The sequence below is a fragment of the Tamandua tetradactyla genome, chromosome 7 (genome assembly GCF_023851605.1).
Source record: "Tamandua tetradactyla isolate mTamTet1 chromosome 7, mTamTet1.pri, whole genome shotgun sequence".
In the NCBI taxonomy this organism is placed as follows: domain Eukaryota; kingdom Metazoa; phylum Chordata; class Mammalia; order Pilosa; family Myrmecophagidae; genus Tamandua; species Tamandua tetradactyla.
The window spans coordinates 66,518,975-66,536,691 of record NC_135333.1 but is presented as its reverse complement, the minus strand read 5'-3'; the positions used below and the strand labels follow the sequence as shown (position 1 = coordinate 66,536,691).

Below are 17,717 nucleotides of genomic sequence, written 5' to 3'. Positions count from 1 at the left end.
ACAGAAAAGACAGCTGTTCAAACTGGTGTGACAAGGTTAAACCTATCAGTGTTTCCTTGTGACCTCCATGAAGGCAGAGGCAGTGTTTTATCTATCTTCCAGTCCACTGGAAGACAGTACCTACCCAAACAAGCTGATTTGATAAACTGTACACACATATTTGAGGACTAACTGAATTGATATTAGAGTAGACCGTATAAAAATAGAAGTTATTTAACCCTCTGACATGTTTCTTCCTCACCATTGTGCTGTGTGCTTTACCTTTTTTCATTTAATACTCAGAATAACTCAGTAAAGTGAATACTATGATGATTCCCATTTTATAGATCAGGAAACTGAGGTCGAAAAAGATTATACAAAGCTTAACTGGAGCCGAGATCGCAAACCAGGCCTGTCTTGCTTCAAAATCGGAGCTCTTGATGACTCAGAGTTTCACTTCCCATTAAGACTTAGCAAGTAAGTTGTTGAGAAAGAATAGGATAGGCGTTATGACGACATATCAGCATTTAGCCTTATTTAACCTGTTCAGGATAATAAAGATATTCGCTCGGGGTGATACGGTCTGCTGAAACCAGAGCGGAGAATCTCTTTCCTTTCCCTGATTAGTAACCTCTGAAGGGGAGGAAATAATCTCAGATAATATATGCCCGTGGAACTGACTGTGTTGGCAAAAGAGGGGGGACCAGTTAAGACGAAGAGAGAGCCAGTATGAAAAACATCAGCCAAAACGAGCTATTCTGCAAATTCTTTGAAATCCGCAGGGGAACAAAAACGGTGCACAGAGAGGTGTTCGAAAACACGGTTTTCTTTCTTTAGTTTTAGCTCAGCCACCAACTGGCTGAGAATCTCGGTAATTTACTCCCCCAGACCTCTCTCTCACCCCTGGGACACGGGGCTGATGAAGATATTAAGACCTCCTTCCTCAATCGGAGTTGCCAGGGGGCCATGGGAAGAGAGAGGACGAAATTGGGTAAAACATTCTAAGGCGCCTTGAACACAGCCGGGTCATAACCAACCTTTCCGAGGGTTGAGCAACCGGCAGAGGACTTCACCCACCCAAAGAGAAAGAAACGAGGCCATCCTGCGACAGCAATACTCACTGCCGGATAAAAGTCAGCGCGAAGCGTGTCATCTTCCTGGTGTCCAAGGGAGGTAGAGCAAGGACCACAGGTCGGCGTCCCGCGCCGGTGTACCACGCCACCCCTCCTCTCTGCTCTGCGGGCTCGCCTCGCCCACCCGACTTCCGCCAACCCCAGCCGGCCAGTCGGCCGGCGCCGCTATCATAGGTCGAGGCGCTCTGCAACGTCATCATCGAAAGGCCAATCAGAGCGGGGCGAGGCGGGAGGGCCGGAGGAGACTGGTGGGAGACAGGGCCCCGCTCCAGGCTGTGGCGCTTGCGCACCTGCACACGGGTCTGTGATTGGCGCGCAGCAGGTGCGGGCAGATCACGCTCAGAGCCTAGGTGGAAGCGGTTCTTGTCCCGGCAATCGTAGATCCCAGAGACACAGGAGAAATGAAAGAACTAACGCTCTCGTTTTTCGTTGACCAGATTTGAGGCTGGAGTGCAGCCCAAAATCTTTTGAGCTGACGAGGGTGATGCATACTTCACAGATGGATAATGCCAGGCAAGTTGGATCCGTTGAGGTTTAGCCATTAATCCTAACGTTGGGGATGTAGAACCAGCAAGGTGTGTGGGTTGAGATCGACCCGGTTTCAGTCCCCAATTATGCCATTTAATAAACTTCATTATTAAACTTGAGAGTTACTTAAACCTCGCTAACCCTCAGTTGCATGATGAGTGAGATGGGATAACGGTACTAGCCATAATACATGTGAAGCTTAAAGTGGTAGCTAGGTAATACTGTCTGTCATGTCATTTTAACCTAAATGATCTTCTGTAATAATGTATTCGTTTCCTCGAATCTCCATTTATATGAGAAGATGGGTTTATGGAAATTGTGATGTATGACAGCGCTTAGGTTTACGGGCACAGATTTGAACAGTTTCGCATGCATTGTCACATTTGGCCGGCAGATCAGTTCTGAGGTAGGCGGGGCAGGCTGTTATTTTCATTTAATAGATAAGAAAGCTGGCCGAGAGAGTAATTAAATCATTTGTCTAGGCTCACACAGCTAGTCGGTGTTGGTATAGAGATAGTTTAGAGGTTCGCAGCCTGCCTGCACATTAGAATCATCTAGAGACCTGTTGAAGGCCAGTTTATGCCCCCTCCCCCAAATTAAATCTGAACCTCTGGGTGGAGGAATTCGGGCATCAGTATTTTTTTTTTTTAGTCCCTAGTTATTTCTAACATGCAGCCACCCTTGAGAGCTAGAAGTTTAAAGCAATACTTCTCAAACTTGACTGTGTACTCAAATCACCAGGGGATCTTATTAAAATGTATGTTATGATTTAGTAGGTCTCGCATGGAGGGACAAATTCTGCATTTCTTTCAAATTCCCAGAAAAATAGGGGGCATTTCAAGATGGAGGTGAGAGGGATCATTCAGGGAATGCAATGGGGCACAGATTGTCAGTGGGATACATGCCTGTACATGATAGATACTCCATATATGTATTCTGAATTCCTGAATGAACAAATCAGTCCAACAAATTCTCCTGGAAAACTGAACTAGAAAAATTAAATGGATGAGATAGTTATCTGTGAGGGCTAAAGCAGAAAAGTAAGCATAGAGAGAAACTATGAGATAGAGTTAGGGCTTTGAAAGATTGTGAAGACCAAGGATATGAAGCAACAGAAATTGCCAAAAAAGCAATCTTGAGAAAAGATTTACAGGGTAGAGGGTAAGAACAAGCAAAGCTAATGGGAGAACAGAGTAGGTACACAGAGAGAAACAGATACCACAAAGGTATAGTGCAGAACGTACCTGGTTCCTAATCCTTTAAAGCTGCCGTAGTACCAGATTCCTTGTAGATTCTGTTTTGTTTTGTTTTTAATAAAACCCCTTTTTCTTAAGGTAGTCCATGTTAGGCATGTCTGAAGCCTAACTCAAAATAGTCTTCCACTTTTTTCTGATTTAATACAATAACTGTATAAGATAGATGTTATTTCCATTTTATGGATGAAGAAAGAGGTTAAAAAATTCCCATCTCCCAAGGTCTCAGAACTGAGTTTGGCTCCAGTTAAATCTCAGAACTGAGTTTGACTCCATGTAGTATCAAAGCTATAAATTAGGAAGGTTAGTATTGCCTCTACTTCATTATTTCCCTGGCTCCTAGCAAAATATGTATAACACAGTAGGGACTCAGAATTTGTCAAATGAATGAATGAGAGATATCTGTTAATGATCAATTTTCAAGTGAATCATACATCTTAGAAATCAGCTGATATAATGGGAAAGGATTATGGTTTTAGGAGAAATTTAACATAAACCACCAGTATTAATTTTAGGATGATCCAACAAGTATAAAAACAATGTATTCATAGACTTTAATGACTGAGGGGGAAAGAACAGGTTGAAAGATGAGCCATCTCTGAAAGAAAGGTCATTATCCTGTTATTTGCTCAGCAGTCCAGGGATTGATTACCTTTCATCTTGTAAAATGATCAGGTGGTTCCTTTTAAATTTGGTTTGGATAGAAATCGGAAATCACAATTGATATTCTTTTTTGACAACCTATCAAAGCACATATGCCTTCCTAAAAGTGAAAAATGGTATTTTGTTCTGGCGTAAGTATGTAATGGAATTCTCATTTAGTCAAGATAGGCCAGGTTTTGCTGAGGTAATAAATTAACCCTGAAATTTCCATGGTTTAATACATAAGTTTATTTCTCTGTTACACGACTTGTCTTCATGTGTCAGAATGAGGTTCTGCTCCACATAGTCACTCAGGGACCAGGGTTGACAGACATGTTGACTTTAATGTGTGAATTCATGACCTGTTGAGGTAGGAGGTGAGAGTGATTTTCTTCTTTTTAACTTTTATTGTGATAACATATATACAACATAAAATTTCCCATTTAAATCACTTTCAGGCATATAATTTAGTGTCTTAATTATATTCACAGTGTTATTCTACCATCATCACCATCTATTAGCAAGACTTTTTCACCACTCCAAACAGAAGCTCTTTACCTATTAAGCATTAACTCCCCATTCTCTCCCCACCTCCTACCTTTGTAACCTGTAATTTACTGTCTATCTCTATGAATTTTCATATTCTATGGATTTCATGTGAATTAAATCATACACTTACTTCACCCAACATGGCTGTCTTCAAGATTCAACCTATTTTCGCATGTATCAGAACATCATTCCTTTTTGAGGTTGAATAATATTCTATTGTATTGTTTACTACATTTTGTTTATCCATTTATCTGTTAATGGACACTTTGGTTGCTTTAATCTTTTGGCTATTGTGAAGAATGCTGTGATGAATATTAATGTACAAATATCTGAGTCCCTGTTTTCATTGCTTTTGGATATATACCTAGAAGTGGAATTGCCAGATCATATGGTAATTCTATATTCGACTTTCTGGGGAACTGCCAAACTCCTCCATGGTGGCTGCCCCATTTTACATTTTCATCCAACAATGGGCAAGGGTTCTTATTTCTCCACATCCTTGCCAATATTTGTTATTTTCTACTTTTTAAAATTAATAGCCTTTCTAGTAGGTGTGAAATGGAAGCTCACTGTGGCTTTGATTTGCATTTCCCTAATGGCTAATGATGTTGAACATCTTTTCATGTGCTTATTGGCCATTTGTCTGTATTCTTTTGGAAATATCAAGTTCTCTGCCCATTTTTAAAATTAAGTTGTTTGTCATTTGTTGAATTGTAGGCTGAATTAGTTTTTTGGTTGTTTTTTTTTTTGGCATTTAATTTACTTTTATTTCCTAGCTCTTGATACCTTGGAAACCTAGATCATTAATTACCAAATTTTTCTGTTTCTTAATGTTAGAGGTGATATCATTAAAAATTTTATCAGTTTTGAGAGGATAACAAGGAAATATTATGAACACATTAAACAATACATTTTTCAGTTAGATGGAATGGGAAAATGTTTGGAGAATGTATATTTTAAAAGCTCATAAAAGTAAATAATTGATCACCTTAGAAGGGCTATATCTTTTAAAGAAATTGAGTTTGTAGTTTCAAATCTTCACACAAAGAAACCCCCAGTTCATATAGCTTCACTGGCAAATTCTGCCAATCATAAGAATAAATAATACTGCCTCTAACAGTATCTTCTGGGCCAAGGAACTATTTGTTTTGGGCCATCATTTCTCTGATACTCATTAAACATAGTAGCTTACCTTTAACTTTTTTAGTTTTGTTTAGTTTTTTAACAAGGATAATGATATCACCTATAAATACAGGTGTAAACTAGTTCTTAAATGCTTCCTTCAGTCATTGTCCAGAGCTAATCACATGGCCCTGCCTAACTGCAAAGGTGATGGGAAATGTGGGGAGCATGTCAATGTTTTATGGATAGATGATGTCTCTGCCATCAACACTGTGCATACTTGAGTGTCCAGGGTTCTGCACTTGGCCTTCTCTCCTCAGCCATGCAGTCTTCCGGGTGATGGTGTACAGCACCTAGCTCCTCAGCCTGCACCTCTCCTGAACTCCCCAGCCATTTATCCAGTTACCTACTCAACATCTCCACTTGGCTCTCTGCTGGGCATCTCACACCTACCTTTGCCTCCACAGAACCTTCGATTTTACCACCGAAGATTGCTCCTCTTCAAGACTTGTCTCATTTCAGGAAAAGGCAATACCATCTACCCAGTTGCTCAGGCTTAAAACCTAGCTATCATCCTTGATTCTTCACCTTCCCTACCACTCCCCATCAAATTCATCATGAATTCCTGTGGGCCCCGTCTCCAAATTATATTTGATTTACCACTTTTCGTTGGACCTCACTATATCCTTCCCTCGGCCTCCTTCATCTCTTGTCCAGGTGACTGCAGTAGCCTCTTAAAATAGCTCTGTTGCCTCTACTTTTCTCTTATAAATATCCCTGGCCTATCAGCCAGAGTGATGGTCCTAAAATCAGATCATGTCACTCCCTTGCTTGAAAATCCCAAACTCCTTACCTGGCCTGTGGGTCTACATGACTTGACCTTTCCCTAGGTCTGCAGTCCCATTTCCCTCTTTACACCTCCTACCCCTCTTCATCACACCCCAGCTTCTCTCTTTTCCCAAACCATGGCACACTCACTTCTTTCCCAGGGCCTTTGAATTTTATTTTCCTTCTGCTCCCTACAAAGTTCTTTCCCAGGATGTTTGTGTGTCTGCCTCATTCTCAGTCTTCAGGCTTTTCACATCTCAAAAATCACCACCTCAAGAGGTCTTCCCTCAAACAAAGTAGACTGCTTACTATCTATCATCTTATTTTATAGTAATTAGATATGAAATTAGATAATTTATTTAGTGTGTTTACATGCTCATGCCTGTCTCAGAAAAAAATGATAGAATGGAAACCTACTATGATCCTGATTTTATACAAAAAATGTTTATATATATTCTTTAAAGCACACACACACAGAAGGAACATGATTTTTGTTTGAAGGTGTTGTCTAAGTGGTAGTTATAATGGTAAACATTCTTATGCTATTCTAAGATTTGTTTTTAAGAATATCAGTATATGCCTATGAATTTGCAACATCTCTTTCGTAAACAAAGAAAATTACCCAGAGAGTGGGTGAGGAGGATCACATATATTGTTTTATGTATGTGGCCACTCATTCAGGCAAGCAGACTTACTATTATGACTATTTAATAGAGAACAACTCTGAATATTAAAAAAAATAAATAAACTTTGGTGATGGGTATATGTGGTCTTGGTATTTGTTCTGTTTACTTTTGGCAATTGATACTGTATGATATTGAGATAAAGACTCTCCAGAATAGAGACAAGGAGATTTTAAGTTTAAGACTGAAAAATGGACACACAAAACTGACATCAGAGATTAATATAGATGGGAGTCTTCAGGATCAGTTGATTTCTGAGAATTCTGGTTTTACAATTACCCAAGTTATTTCTAATGCCACTCCTTTTCTTTTTCTTTCTATTGCTTTTAAGTTGGAAATTGTAGTGATTGATGGCAATTTAATACAAGAGAAAACTTGGGTTTTTACTGGCAGGGATTTTCATGCACCACCCACTGTCATAATTGATTACATGGTGTATCCTGATGGAAGAACAGAATTTCCAGGCCAACAGAAGATCACAAATACATGGTAAACCATCTGCTTTGTCCAGTGACTAAGAAATAATAATGTGACCAACAATCCAAGCAAGAAAGCACTGCCAGTGTCCAGTCTTCCATCAGCTTGATATCTGAAGGTGCAGGGAGATTTGTCTTGGCAGCCACTCTGCCAACATCTGACATCTGTCACCCATAGTTCACCGTTATTGCTGGTTCCAGAAACTCATATCTGCCAGTCAAATGGCTTTTTGACTAATAGACAGTCGAAGGATGCCTTCTCAGCCTGACATACTTCTGGAGAACTCCCCTTTATTTGAATACATGTACCCACTAATCCATTTTCATGCCTTGCCTTTTAGCCTGTCATCTCGTGGGGGAGAGAACTCTCCCCAAGTCCAAATTCATTGTTGTTGGGAAGAATGGCAGAAGCACGGGGAGTTCTAAGTGCTTACAGTTTTACTGCCTTGGTATCAAGGTCCAAAGAAAACCCCCTCCACCCCTGCCATTTTGAAGGAAATAACGTTTGCATCCTTAATGCCTTTAAAAGGAATTAACACATTACCTCATGTGTTGACAAATATTCAGATTAGCAGTTTCTTTTCAAAGCTTCCTAAGTATAAAGCACTTTACATAAACTACCTCATTTAATCCTTTTAATTATCTGGTGAGGTTTCCTGTTTTATGAAGGAACAAGCAGAGGCTCAGCATTTATACAACTAGTAAGTGACAGCACTGTGCTTCAAACCCAGATCTCCTTGCTTAAGTGAAACTCATTCTCCCACAGCACCCTGACTCTCCCCATCACAGTGATATCTATAATATGTAAATATGGACACAGTCAGTAACACTGCAGGCTCGTTGCAAGCTTTGGGCATGCTCTGTGGGAAGGTCAAGGCTCCTGCTTTTGGCAGAACCATGGCAAAGTGCTAAGAAGAAGAGAAGACCTTTAGGACTCTAAAAATCCTGGTCTTCTGGCCCTAATACCTGGGGAGATGTAGGGTATAGAGCAAGGACGGCCGTGGGAAGGGCCATGTTGAAGCAAGTCTCCCACCGCCCTTTCATCTTGGTTTTACAGTGACATATGGCAAATATAAGGGGGTGATTGTTCTTTTTAAACATTTTTTAATTGTGAAATACAACATATATGCAAAAAACCAATAAATTTCAAAGTGCATTGTAACAAGTAGTTACAGAACAGATTTCAGAGTTTGGTATGGGGTACTGCTCCACAGTTTTAGGTTTTTCCTTCTAACTGCTCCAAGACTCTAGAGACTAAAAGAAATAACAGTATAATGATTCAGCAGTCATACTCATTCGTTAAATCCTGTCTTCTCTATTATAATTCCTCCTTCTCCTTTGACTGATTGCTCTTAAAACATCTCATGCATAGAGACTTTCTGGGAAAGTATTGACCAACATGCCCAGAGGCTCATTGGGCTGAGTGATGAATGGAAACCTGCAGAGGCCAAGACTTTTCTTCCACTTTTGTTCCTACATTGCTGGGAGATCAAAGTACAGTATGGTCCCTGGCAGGCCTCCGGTTATTACATCTGTGGTCAGATAGTGCTTTTGAAATATTAATATTTTTCCTGAGGTATTTCCCCCCTGCATTTTTTCCACACTTTATCCTGTTTCTCTTTTCTCAGGGAAGGGAAAGTGGATACCAGAGTCAAGAAAAGGAATATGTCTTTCTGAAGAATAAGGAAAGGAATCTTGACAGAAGTAAAGAGTTTGGAAGACTGTGATGAGAAGAGCAAGCCTTCCCAGCCCCCTGGACCTGAGAGATGCCCCGAGCTAGGTGGGGGAGGAACAGAGTATTGGCAGTGAAGTGTCAAGAGCATCCACGTTGGTGGGTCCCTGACAAATAGGGACAAACTACAATGTGAATTAAAAAAAAAAAAAAGCCAGATAAGTTTGAAGGATTGGGAGCAGAGTAGAACCCAGGCCCCCTTCTCAGGTAGAGGCTTGGAAAGTGGCAAGACCCCAGAGAAATGGCTGCACTGTATGCCTGGATGGTGCCTTAGACACCTCTCTTGGTTCCAAGCCCCCGCATGCTGTGGGAGTAGCAGAATATTTCCTCTCTCTCTCTCTTTTTTTTTCTATCCATATACCATGGAGAAACGGGTCTTTAAAAAATGTTATTTTTATTTAATTGTGGTAACAGATAGAACATAGAAAGTCCCATTTTAACCACTTCCAAGCATATAGTTCAGTAGTATTATACTCAAATGTGCTACCATCACCATGATCCATCACCAAAACTTTTCCAGCACCCCAAACAAAAACTGTGTACCCATAGGGCATTAACTCCCTATCCTGTCCCTCACCTCTACCCTTACCCCTACCCCTATCCCTATCCCTGCTCCCTGTCCCTGGTAACCTGTGTCCTAATTTCTGTCTCTGAATTTGCATACTGTAGTTATTTCTTATAAGTGAAATCATACAATATTTGTCCTTTTGGGTCTGGCTTATATCACACACCATGAATGTCTTCAAGGTTCATCCATGTTGTAGCATGAATAGTTCTTTTGCATCCAAGAATAGCCCAAAAATCATGAAGAAAGCCATGGTTACGATGTCTGCAATTTTTAAAAGAAATTTCAGAATACACAGCGTATGTGGGTGCTACTTCAACTATAACCAGGTGCAACAAGTGTTCTAATCAAGAAAGCACAATCCAGGGGTGGTCATCTGTTGTTCTGGTTCACAAGGAATTCTATTATATGCATCTTCATCAATAATGTATACTTTCCTAATTAGTGTCCTGCATTTCAGAAATGATATTTATCGGTGAAAATAGCAGCCTGTCAACTCTCATGCTCCAAGTTAGAAATGGGTCTTATTAAAATCAAGATAAGTGAAGTAGATTACAGTTTACCAAGCATCAGGTTGGGTGAGGGGAATGGGAGGTTATTGCTTAATTGTACACAGTTTCTGTTTGGGATAATGAAAACATTTTGGTAATGGATGGTGGTGATGGTAGCACAACTTTGTGAATGCAGTTAACACCACTGAATTGTATACTTGAAAGTGGTTAAAATAGGAAATTTTATGTTCTATATATGTTACCACGATAATTAAAAAAAAAATAGAATGGTACAACGCAGAGTGAATCCTAATGTAAACTATGTACTTTAGTTAATGATATAATTTCTATAATAGTGGTTCATCAATTGCAACAAATGTACCATACTAATGCAAAGTGTTAATAATGAGGAAAACTGTGGGGAGGGTGTATGGTTGTAAGGAAACTCTGTACTCTGTGCATAATTTTCCTGTAAACCTACAGCTCCTCCAAAAATAGTCTTATGTTAAAAACTGCTCCAATAAGAACATCTTGAAAAAAATTAATGGCAGTTAATAAAAAGGTTCAATGAATATTAAAAAAAAAAAGTCAAGGTAAGTGCATTGGCTTAAACACTTTAAAGACATCCCTCTCCTCTTAATAGAGTACCTTTTAGGATTCTCCTTGAGCCGGACTCTGCATAACTACTGGATTAACAGGACTTCTGGATGCTCGTTGCCTACCCTACAGGTATGAGAATCCTAGCGCTGGAATTTTTGAGTCCAGGAACCTTTGCTACATGGTGGCCTCAGGATAGAGGCATGCTAAAGAGAATATGCAAAAGTAATGGATTCTGCTGGGACCCTGCAGACATGAGCTGGATGCCTTGAGGGCCACGTCCCCACTCTGGGGTGGTGGCTGGCTAAGCAAACCAGAACCAAGATACAAACCTGGAGAAAAGGGAGCAAAATTGCCAATGGCCTGATATCCAAATTCTTCCAGTTGAAGCTTGAGTTTTGGGGGGAAATGGTACATTCTTGCACGTGTGAGTTTGTGGGCTAAGAATTCATGAATTGCATGTACTAGAAGAAATCTGGACAGAATTACTGTGAAGAGAAAGCAAAGAACAGGGCGAAAATGCTGGGACAGAAAAAGTGACTTCCAGGGTCCAAGTCCACAGACAACTTCTTAGATTGCCAGGGCCTTTTTGTTCTTGTCGGATCCCATTTTCATTCAAAGTGACCTTCCACCTCCTGATTTCAACACTCAATCCCCACCACTGACCCCCTGCTAAAAGTCTCACTCAGCTCACTTCTCTGTGTAGTGGGAGACTCCTGATGTTTGGAGTCAGCTGGGTCTGGTTTTCTGTCACAGCCTGACCCACTCCTGGGAGCTGTGTGATCCTCAAATTTGTTCATCTGCAAATGAGGAATCAAATTCCTTAGAGGGTTGTGAGGCTTACATGGGATGCTTGTCTTTCAAAACTGCAAAACATGCTTAACTGCTGATTCTCTTAAAATGTCCCCCATCAGTACTGATGAACTAACAGATTGGTCCCGGTCTGCAAAAGTAATTTTCAAAAAGACTGAATTGTGCCTCTCTCACAACTTTCTTTGGCCTGGAACAACAGCTCGCTGTGTGCTGGGCACTATTTTAAGTGCAAAGGTAAGTTCACGCACTTAATCCTCCCATTCTGTGGGGAGGAACTGTTATTAGTCAACACCATTTCACAGGTGAAGACACTGAGTCATGCACGGTTGAGGAGCATGCCCACGGTCACAAACCTCCTGGGCTGGTTTCCAAAGCAGACAGCCAGCTAGAGCTTTATGCTCTTTGCCATCACCTGAGGTAGCATCTGTCATGTGACTGCTTGTCTGTCTCTACAGTTAGCCAGTGACGTCACTGAGTGCAAGGACCATGTACCTGAGAAAGCAGGTGCTGAAGAAAATTGTTGGATGAGGTTTCAGTGCAGACTGCCTGGCAAATAACCAGCCCTCATCTGCTGAATGAACTCGCAGCATGTGGGTTTCACTTGGAACCCCATACGTGAAAAGGGAGGATGAAAAGTAATCATTTTTTAATGTAATGATTGAAACACAGCCAAAGGGAATTGTACTTTTTCAACTGATCTAAAAGTCTCACACATTTATCTTCTCATAGGGCCATCATTATGGTGTCGTGAGATCTAAAAGTGACTCCAAAATCCTGAGAAAAGGCTGATCTTTATTCCACCCCAGCCTATTTTGACCTGCCGGTAGACCCCAGCATGAGATTGCAAAGGCATCTAAGAAATCTGATCCAACCCCCCAGGCTATCAAATAACCAAAAAAAGCCATCAAGAGATAAGGGAGATTCCAAAGCCTAAAGTGGAATGGAGGTCATCTTTATTTGGGAGAGGGAAGTTTGTGGTGGAAAAGCAAAGGAAGGTTCTTGGAGATGGCCAGACCAGGATTACTCCAGCTGGGGCTCACGGGGGCTCTGCATGGCCCAAGAGCTAAGGCAGGTGCAGACCAGACTGCAGAGCTGGAAATCTAACAAAGGACAGGCTGGTGACGTGCAGGAGTGAGGCAGGTTCCTTGGGTACTGGGGAGCAGAAAAGGGGGGTCAGACTCCCCTCAGCGGCAGCCCTTGTTGCCTTCTATATTCCAAGAGTATGTAAACTCCTGGCTTCTATGCCTTTAAATGTTGACAAATAAATCCAAGACCATTTAAATTCCATGGGAGTCAAACTGAACCTGTCTACAGACTGTATTTGATCTGTAGGCGATCAGTATGCCATTTCTGGATTAGACACTTGAAAAGAACCTGAAAGAGTGATGAATAAGCACAAGCCGTCCCCCAGATGGAATTAGGTGCGGTGCTAGTGAGAAAACCAGGAGAAAGAGCTGGGCCTGCTTGTCTGCAGGAGGGAAGGTTCCCTTCCTGGACCCCCACCGGACGCTGGTTCTCTCTGCAAGTTGATTCCCATCTGTGGTATCAGTACCACCTAGTGGACTTTCTTGGAAAGGGCTGTAATATTTAGACCTCATGTTTGACTCCTACAAAGCTAACAAGAGTCATTCACCAGAGAGTAATTTCCAAAAGGACCCAGTGAGGGTGGTGCGGGATGAGAGTGACAAAGGCCAGAAGTAAAGCAAATCATTGCAAGTGAAATCGAAACTGTCTTTTGGATAATCATAAATTCCGTTTCGGTGGGATAATGAGGTAGGGTGAGAAGAAAATAAGTTGTGTTGTCTTGCAGTTTTCTCAGGCTGCCCTAGTCCTGCTTGATGGGTCTGTGGTCAGAGCTCCTGGAATCTACCCCTCGCCTGCAGGAAAGGCCCTCAAACCAGAAAATGCTGACAGCCAGCAGTCATCTCCTAGAAATTTTCAGCCGTGTTTATTTATTTAGACCTCATGAGAAATTTGGTCGGTGGTGGTTGCAAATCAATGCTCATGGCTAAGTTTATCCTGTTTCATAAGAATAAAGTGTTTATAACGTTTAAAATCCATATAGTGTATACGGTCAAGTTGACTCTGATTATTTTCCCTCCATTCTTTAAATCACTTCCTACTCCTTTATTTCTGGAAAAGGCCAAACTCTGTCTCAACTCTGTCCAAATTATGCTGACCCCCATGAACATCTTCCCCACAGTGTTTTCCTAAAACTCTTTTGCATGAGGAAGACTACCCTGTCTCACCAGCATGTGTCCCCTCCAGCCCCTCAGCACCCGTCCAGCTTGTATTTGTTCGCCTTTACCAAAAGGCCTCTTTGCAGCAGCAGCAGCCTGTGTGGAAGCGTCTTAAACCACTGGGCTTAGACTTTGTTCTCTTTGCTTCTTGAAGGCCCAGGATGGGCTCAGCACGCCCAGTTCCTTCGCCTCCATGTGCTGGCTGTGGTTGCCTGGACCTCTGCATTTGCTGCTGCTGTTGTAAGAGCAGGGGAGAAAAATCAGGTATAATACTCAGATGTCGAGGACTTCCATCACGGAAGCATGTTGAGAATATCACTACTTTATTTTGCTGGTACCTCCGTGTCCTGAGATCCAGATCTCTGGGATGTGTTAGAAATGTACAAAAGTACTCATGAGAGCATGTAAGACAAACCTGAGATTTTCAGTCTCTCACTTCTTCCTAGCTAACTTCCACTTTAAGAAACAGCACTTTTGTTTCAAGTTTGGGTTTTTCCAATTGTAAGACCTGAAAACTCTGGGTTTGACAACATGGAAAAGGGTAGTTAGATTTATCACAGGTGCTGTGTGGAATGTAACACCTACTTTGTCCACTTTCTCCCCATCCTTCAAACACCCATGGCTATGAATGGGAGAACCCCAAGGCAGTGTTCCTGGTTACCTTTGCCATAGTCATTCCTGGTTGCCTTTGGGAGAGGAGGTGGAGCTGGAGGGTTATTAACAGGGTTGAAGCAGCAGAACAAACAGACTGGGGGGGGGGGTAGGGGAGAGGAGAGTAGTCCCCCCAAACAATAGGTTGTGGGGAGAGAATTCCAGGGATGGTTAAGAGTGGCCCTGGAAACTCCCAAGAGGCTCAGCAGACTTCACTAGGCAGAAACCCAAGGAAAAAAAAAGTCACCCCTGCTGGTCTGTGAGAATGGGGAATGCCAGTGGGATATGGGGGCAAGGGGAAATTACAAGAAGCCTCATAAGCTTAAAAAAACCTGTTGACTGGAGCTGCTTGAGAACAGGGAATATCTTAATTTGGACTCCCCAGGAACTTGTTGTAATCTTACTACTTGCAACTCGGGCCAGAATTACATTGGAAAACAGCCTTCAATGACTTTGAAAAAGGCAGAAAACGAATTGTTATAGGTGGCCATTAGGTCATTCCCTTTTGCATGGCCATCGCTCCGGGAAAGAAGTTGGTCTGAGGCTCTAAGTACAAGAGCAGCTGGGATCAGGGTCTGGCAAGTGCTTAAACAACTCCTAGGCTTTCCCTTCCCATCCCTCCCGTGAGGGAGGCAGAGAGGAGCAGGAGTCAGATGTGAGCTGCTAAGTGTGCGCAGCTGGCAGGGGTGGGGCACTGCCCTGCTTCTCGGCGATCCCTGGAATCTGGAGATGGCACTGCAGGCCTCCAGCACCTCCCGAACTGGGAGACTCACTCACAGACTAGGGTGAGTAGCTGCCAACAGTCTTTCAGGGTCTGGTCTTAACACCAGCGGTTTACCCATCCTAGGAAGGGGACTGAGACTTGCAATTTACCAGATGACTGCGTGGGTGATACAATACAAGGGGGAAACGTTAACAGTGACTTGTGTTGTAGAGTGCCTTCCAGGTTAGGATTTGTCTTTTGCACCACTACCAGTTGATGCCAACAGAGTTCTGACATGCGAAAGATGCATTCCATTCTGAGAACTGCCGTTCTATAAATAAGTCAAAAGGGCCAGAGAATTTAGGTCAAGGTGAGTTTATTGTCCAAATAGCATAACCTAATTGCCAACCAAAACCATTTCCAAATCCATCTTTAAGCTAGTCAGAAGAACAGGTTATTATTTTAAAAATTGCTTAACACTGAACAGATAAGACCGCTTAAAAGGCAGCTGACTATACCATGCCACAATCATAGCCAATAAAACACTTTTTTCATACTTTCTAAAAACTTTTTGTTTACACTGATCATGCTACTTTAGCACTTTCTAGCATCCCGACCAAATAAACACCCACACCTCTTAAAGAGTACATTGTGAGAGAATAACATTGATTTGATACGGCATCACACTCATTTTAAAGCAAAATAAAAAGAAAAGAAAGTCCAAAACTAGAAACTGTGTAACTGATAGAGAGAGAGAGAGAGAGAGAGAGAAAGAGATCTCTGAGGTACATGGTAAAAGGGTAATGAACATAATGAAAAAAAAATCCAATGGCCCAATTAATTTGCTGGTGATTTAATAGTTGGCCAGCAGTAAGAACTAAAAACCAGTAATGAAGAAAAAAAAAAAAACACAAAATAAAAACTTTTCTTAAGGACAGGCACCTGTTGTAATACATTGGATACTGTAATGGCTACAGTTAGTAAGGCACTTGTTTCCTCAAAGTAGGCTGCAGGCAAAGGAATAAATGTTGCAGCTACAACATGCATGTAATATTTGCTGATGGCTTTTTGAAACCTGAGCCACGAATCGGGTCTGACAGCCCAGCCAAGTTTAAAAGCAAAGACACAAATGTAGGAGAATAGTTCTGGCCAAAATGACTCTTCTGGGTTGTTTAGAATCCAGAATCATTAAAAGCCACGTGGTATAGGAAGTAATAAACACCCTCTTGACTCTTCCTACCCTATTTTGTACAAATGGATGGCTGCCTGAGCAGCTCTCGAAAACCACTCTGAGTCCACACCAACAGGAGCCTGCACTTGTACTATGGCTACAGAGAGCTTGTTGGCTTAGGGGGACGTTACCAGCGGCACGAATTTCCCTTTTAAAGCTATTCTCAGGGTTGGACTGTCTCAAAGATAAGCAAAGAGGAATCCTTTTGGCTTAGAAGCCAACTGGCTTACTCAGACTTCCTCCCCATTCCCACCTCCCATCCCATTCTACCGATATTCTCTTCCTGAACTAGAAAGTCAATATTTACATGTTATAAGGTGCAAGTCTATTTCTTCTCCCAGCCCTGCCCCCTGTGGCTTGTGGAGAGAAAATCCCCCTGCCCTCTTTGAGAAAGTTACCCAATCCTGCCTACTGCGCTTATCTCGATGGTCCCAGATATCCCAGGGCACAGTCCTGAGAGGCCCTGGAGGCACTGGATGGAAGGAAAGCTACAACTTCCTCGGAAGAGAAGCCCATCTTGCTAGCAAAGGGATGCGGTCTGATGAAGTCCCCTTTCAGTCCCCGCCAGGGGCCACTGCCTCCAAACCATGCAAGCCCCTGACCTGGCTGACGAGAGGGAGAACCGAGCCTCTTGTATGAAGCACCCAGACCGGAGGGGGACTGAGGGGGACACGCTGTGAGACAAGGTGTGCTCACAGCGGGGTCCTGGGGCCGCTCCAGACAAAGCCTCCTGCAAGAGCAGCAGCCGCTCCTCTTAGGGAGCTTGCCACCCAGCAACCGGGAGACGTTCTGCTGGGGGCACTATCCCTTGCTTCCATCCGTAGGCTTCTTGGCTGTTAAAAGCCCACGTGGAATTATTAATTAGGCTTAGCATATATTTTTGGCATACTAAGATTTTCCCCTCTGGGATTTGACCAAAATAGGGGAAGGAAAGAAATTTGGCAGGCTGGGGGAACAACTTAGCCCCCACTGATGGAGAAAAAAAATATTCCAAAATCTAAAAAGGAGGAAGGAAGGAAGGAAAGACATAGAAAATGACCGGAATAGATTTGGAACCCCTTTAGTATGAGGTGAGAAGGCGGGCGGTGGGGGAGAGGAACAGGTTCAAATCCATGGGGGAGAAGCAAATGCCTCTGGAACAAAACCTCCTACCAAAGAAATCAAGATCCAGGAGAGGACATCAGGGTTCCTTCCTTTGTTTTTACAGGGAACAGGCAAACATACCAAACAACCCAGCACGCTTCTCATCAGCAACTCTGGGCCTGCCATCCTGCCAGGCCCCAAAGGACACGGAAGGAGAAAAAGCAAGAAGGCCCCAGTGGCACCTGGGGCTACAGGAAATGTGGAAAGTAGAGGCTGGTAGGCCTGTTCCCTTCCTTATTTGTCAGGTTCTCTCATTTGTTGCTTCTGTTTGAGCTTCAGGGTTGGTCACTGTTAAATGAATTTGCACTGCATTTTCTCATCAGGCTCCAAGTTCCCTAAGAACAGGGACCGTGCCTCT

At 42.5% G+C, this 17,717-nt stretch overlaps 1 protein-coding gene and 1 long non-coding RNA gene across 8 annotated transcripts in view; one reads left to right on the top strand and one right to left on the bottom strand.

The window, feature by feature from the left end:
• The window catches only part of TIGAR (TP53 induced glycolysis regulatory phosphatase), a 48,074-nt gene extending 46,813 nt beyond the window's left edge, over positions 1-1,261 (bottom strand). The window contains exon 1 of one of the 2 annotated variants that reach the window (XM_077169728.1): positions 1,101-1,261. In XM_077169728.1, coding sequence (XP_077025843.1) covers positions 1,101-1,132 — 32 coding nt within the window. In that variant the 5' untranslated portion in view covers positions 1,133-1,261. The remainder of the gene's footprint in view (positions 1-1,100) is intronic. The other variant, XM_077169729.1, reaches the window with a different exon arrangement.
• Positions 1,262-1,440: 179 nt separating this feature from the next.
• On the top strand, positions 1,441-13,460 carry LOC143691373 (uncharacterized). Of its 6 annotated transcripts, none has more exons than XR_013179499.1 (5): positions 1,441-1,625; positions 8,822-8,973; positions 10,625-10,710; positions 11,493-11,625; positions 13,202-13,460. It is a non-coding gene; the product is annotated as an uncharacterized LOC143691373 (long non-coding RNA). The 6 variants fall into 6 exon arrangements; XR_013179497.1 differs by having other exon boundaries at positions 8,822-9,024; XR_013179498.1 differs by lacking the exon at positions 11,493-11,625.
• The last annotated feature ends 4,257 nt before the right edge of the window (positions 13,461-17,717 follow it).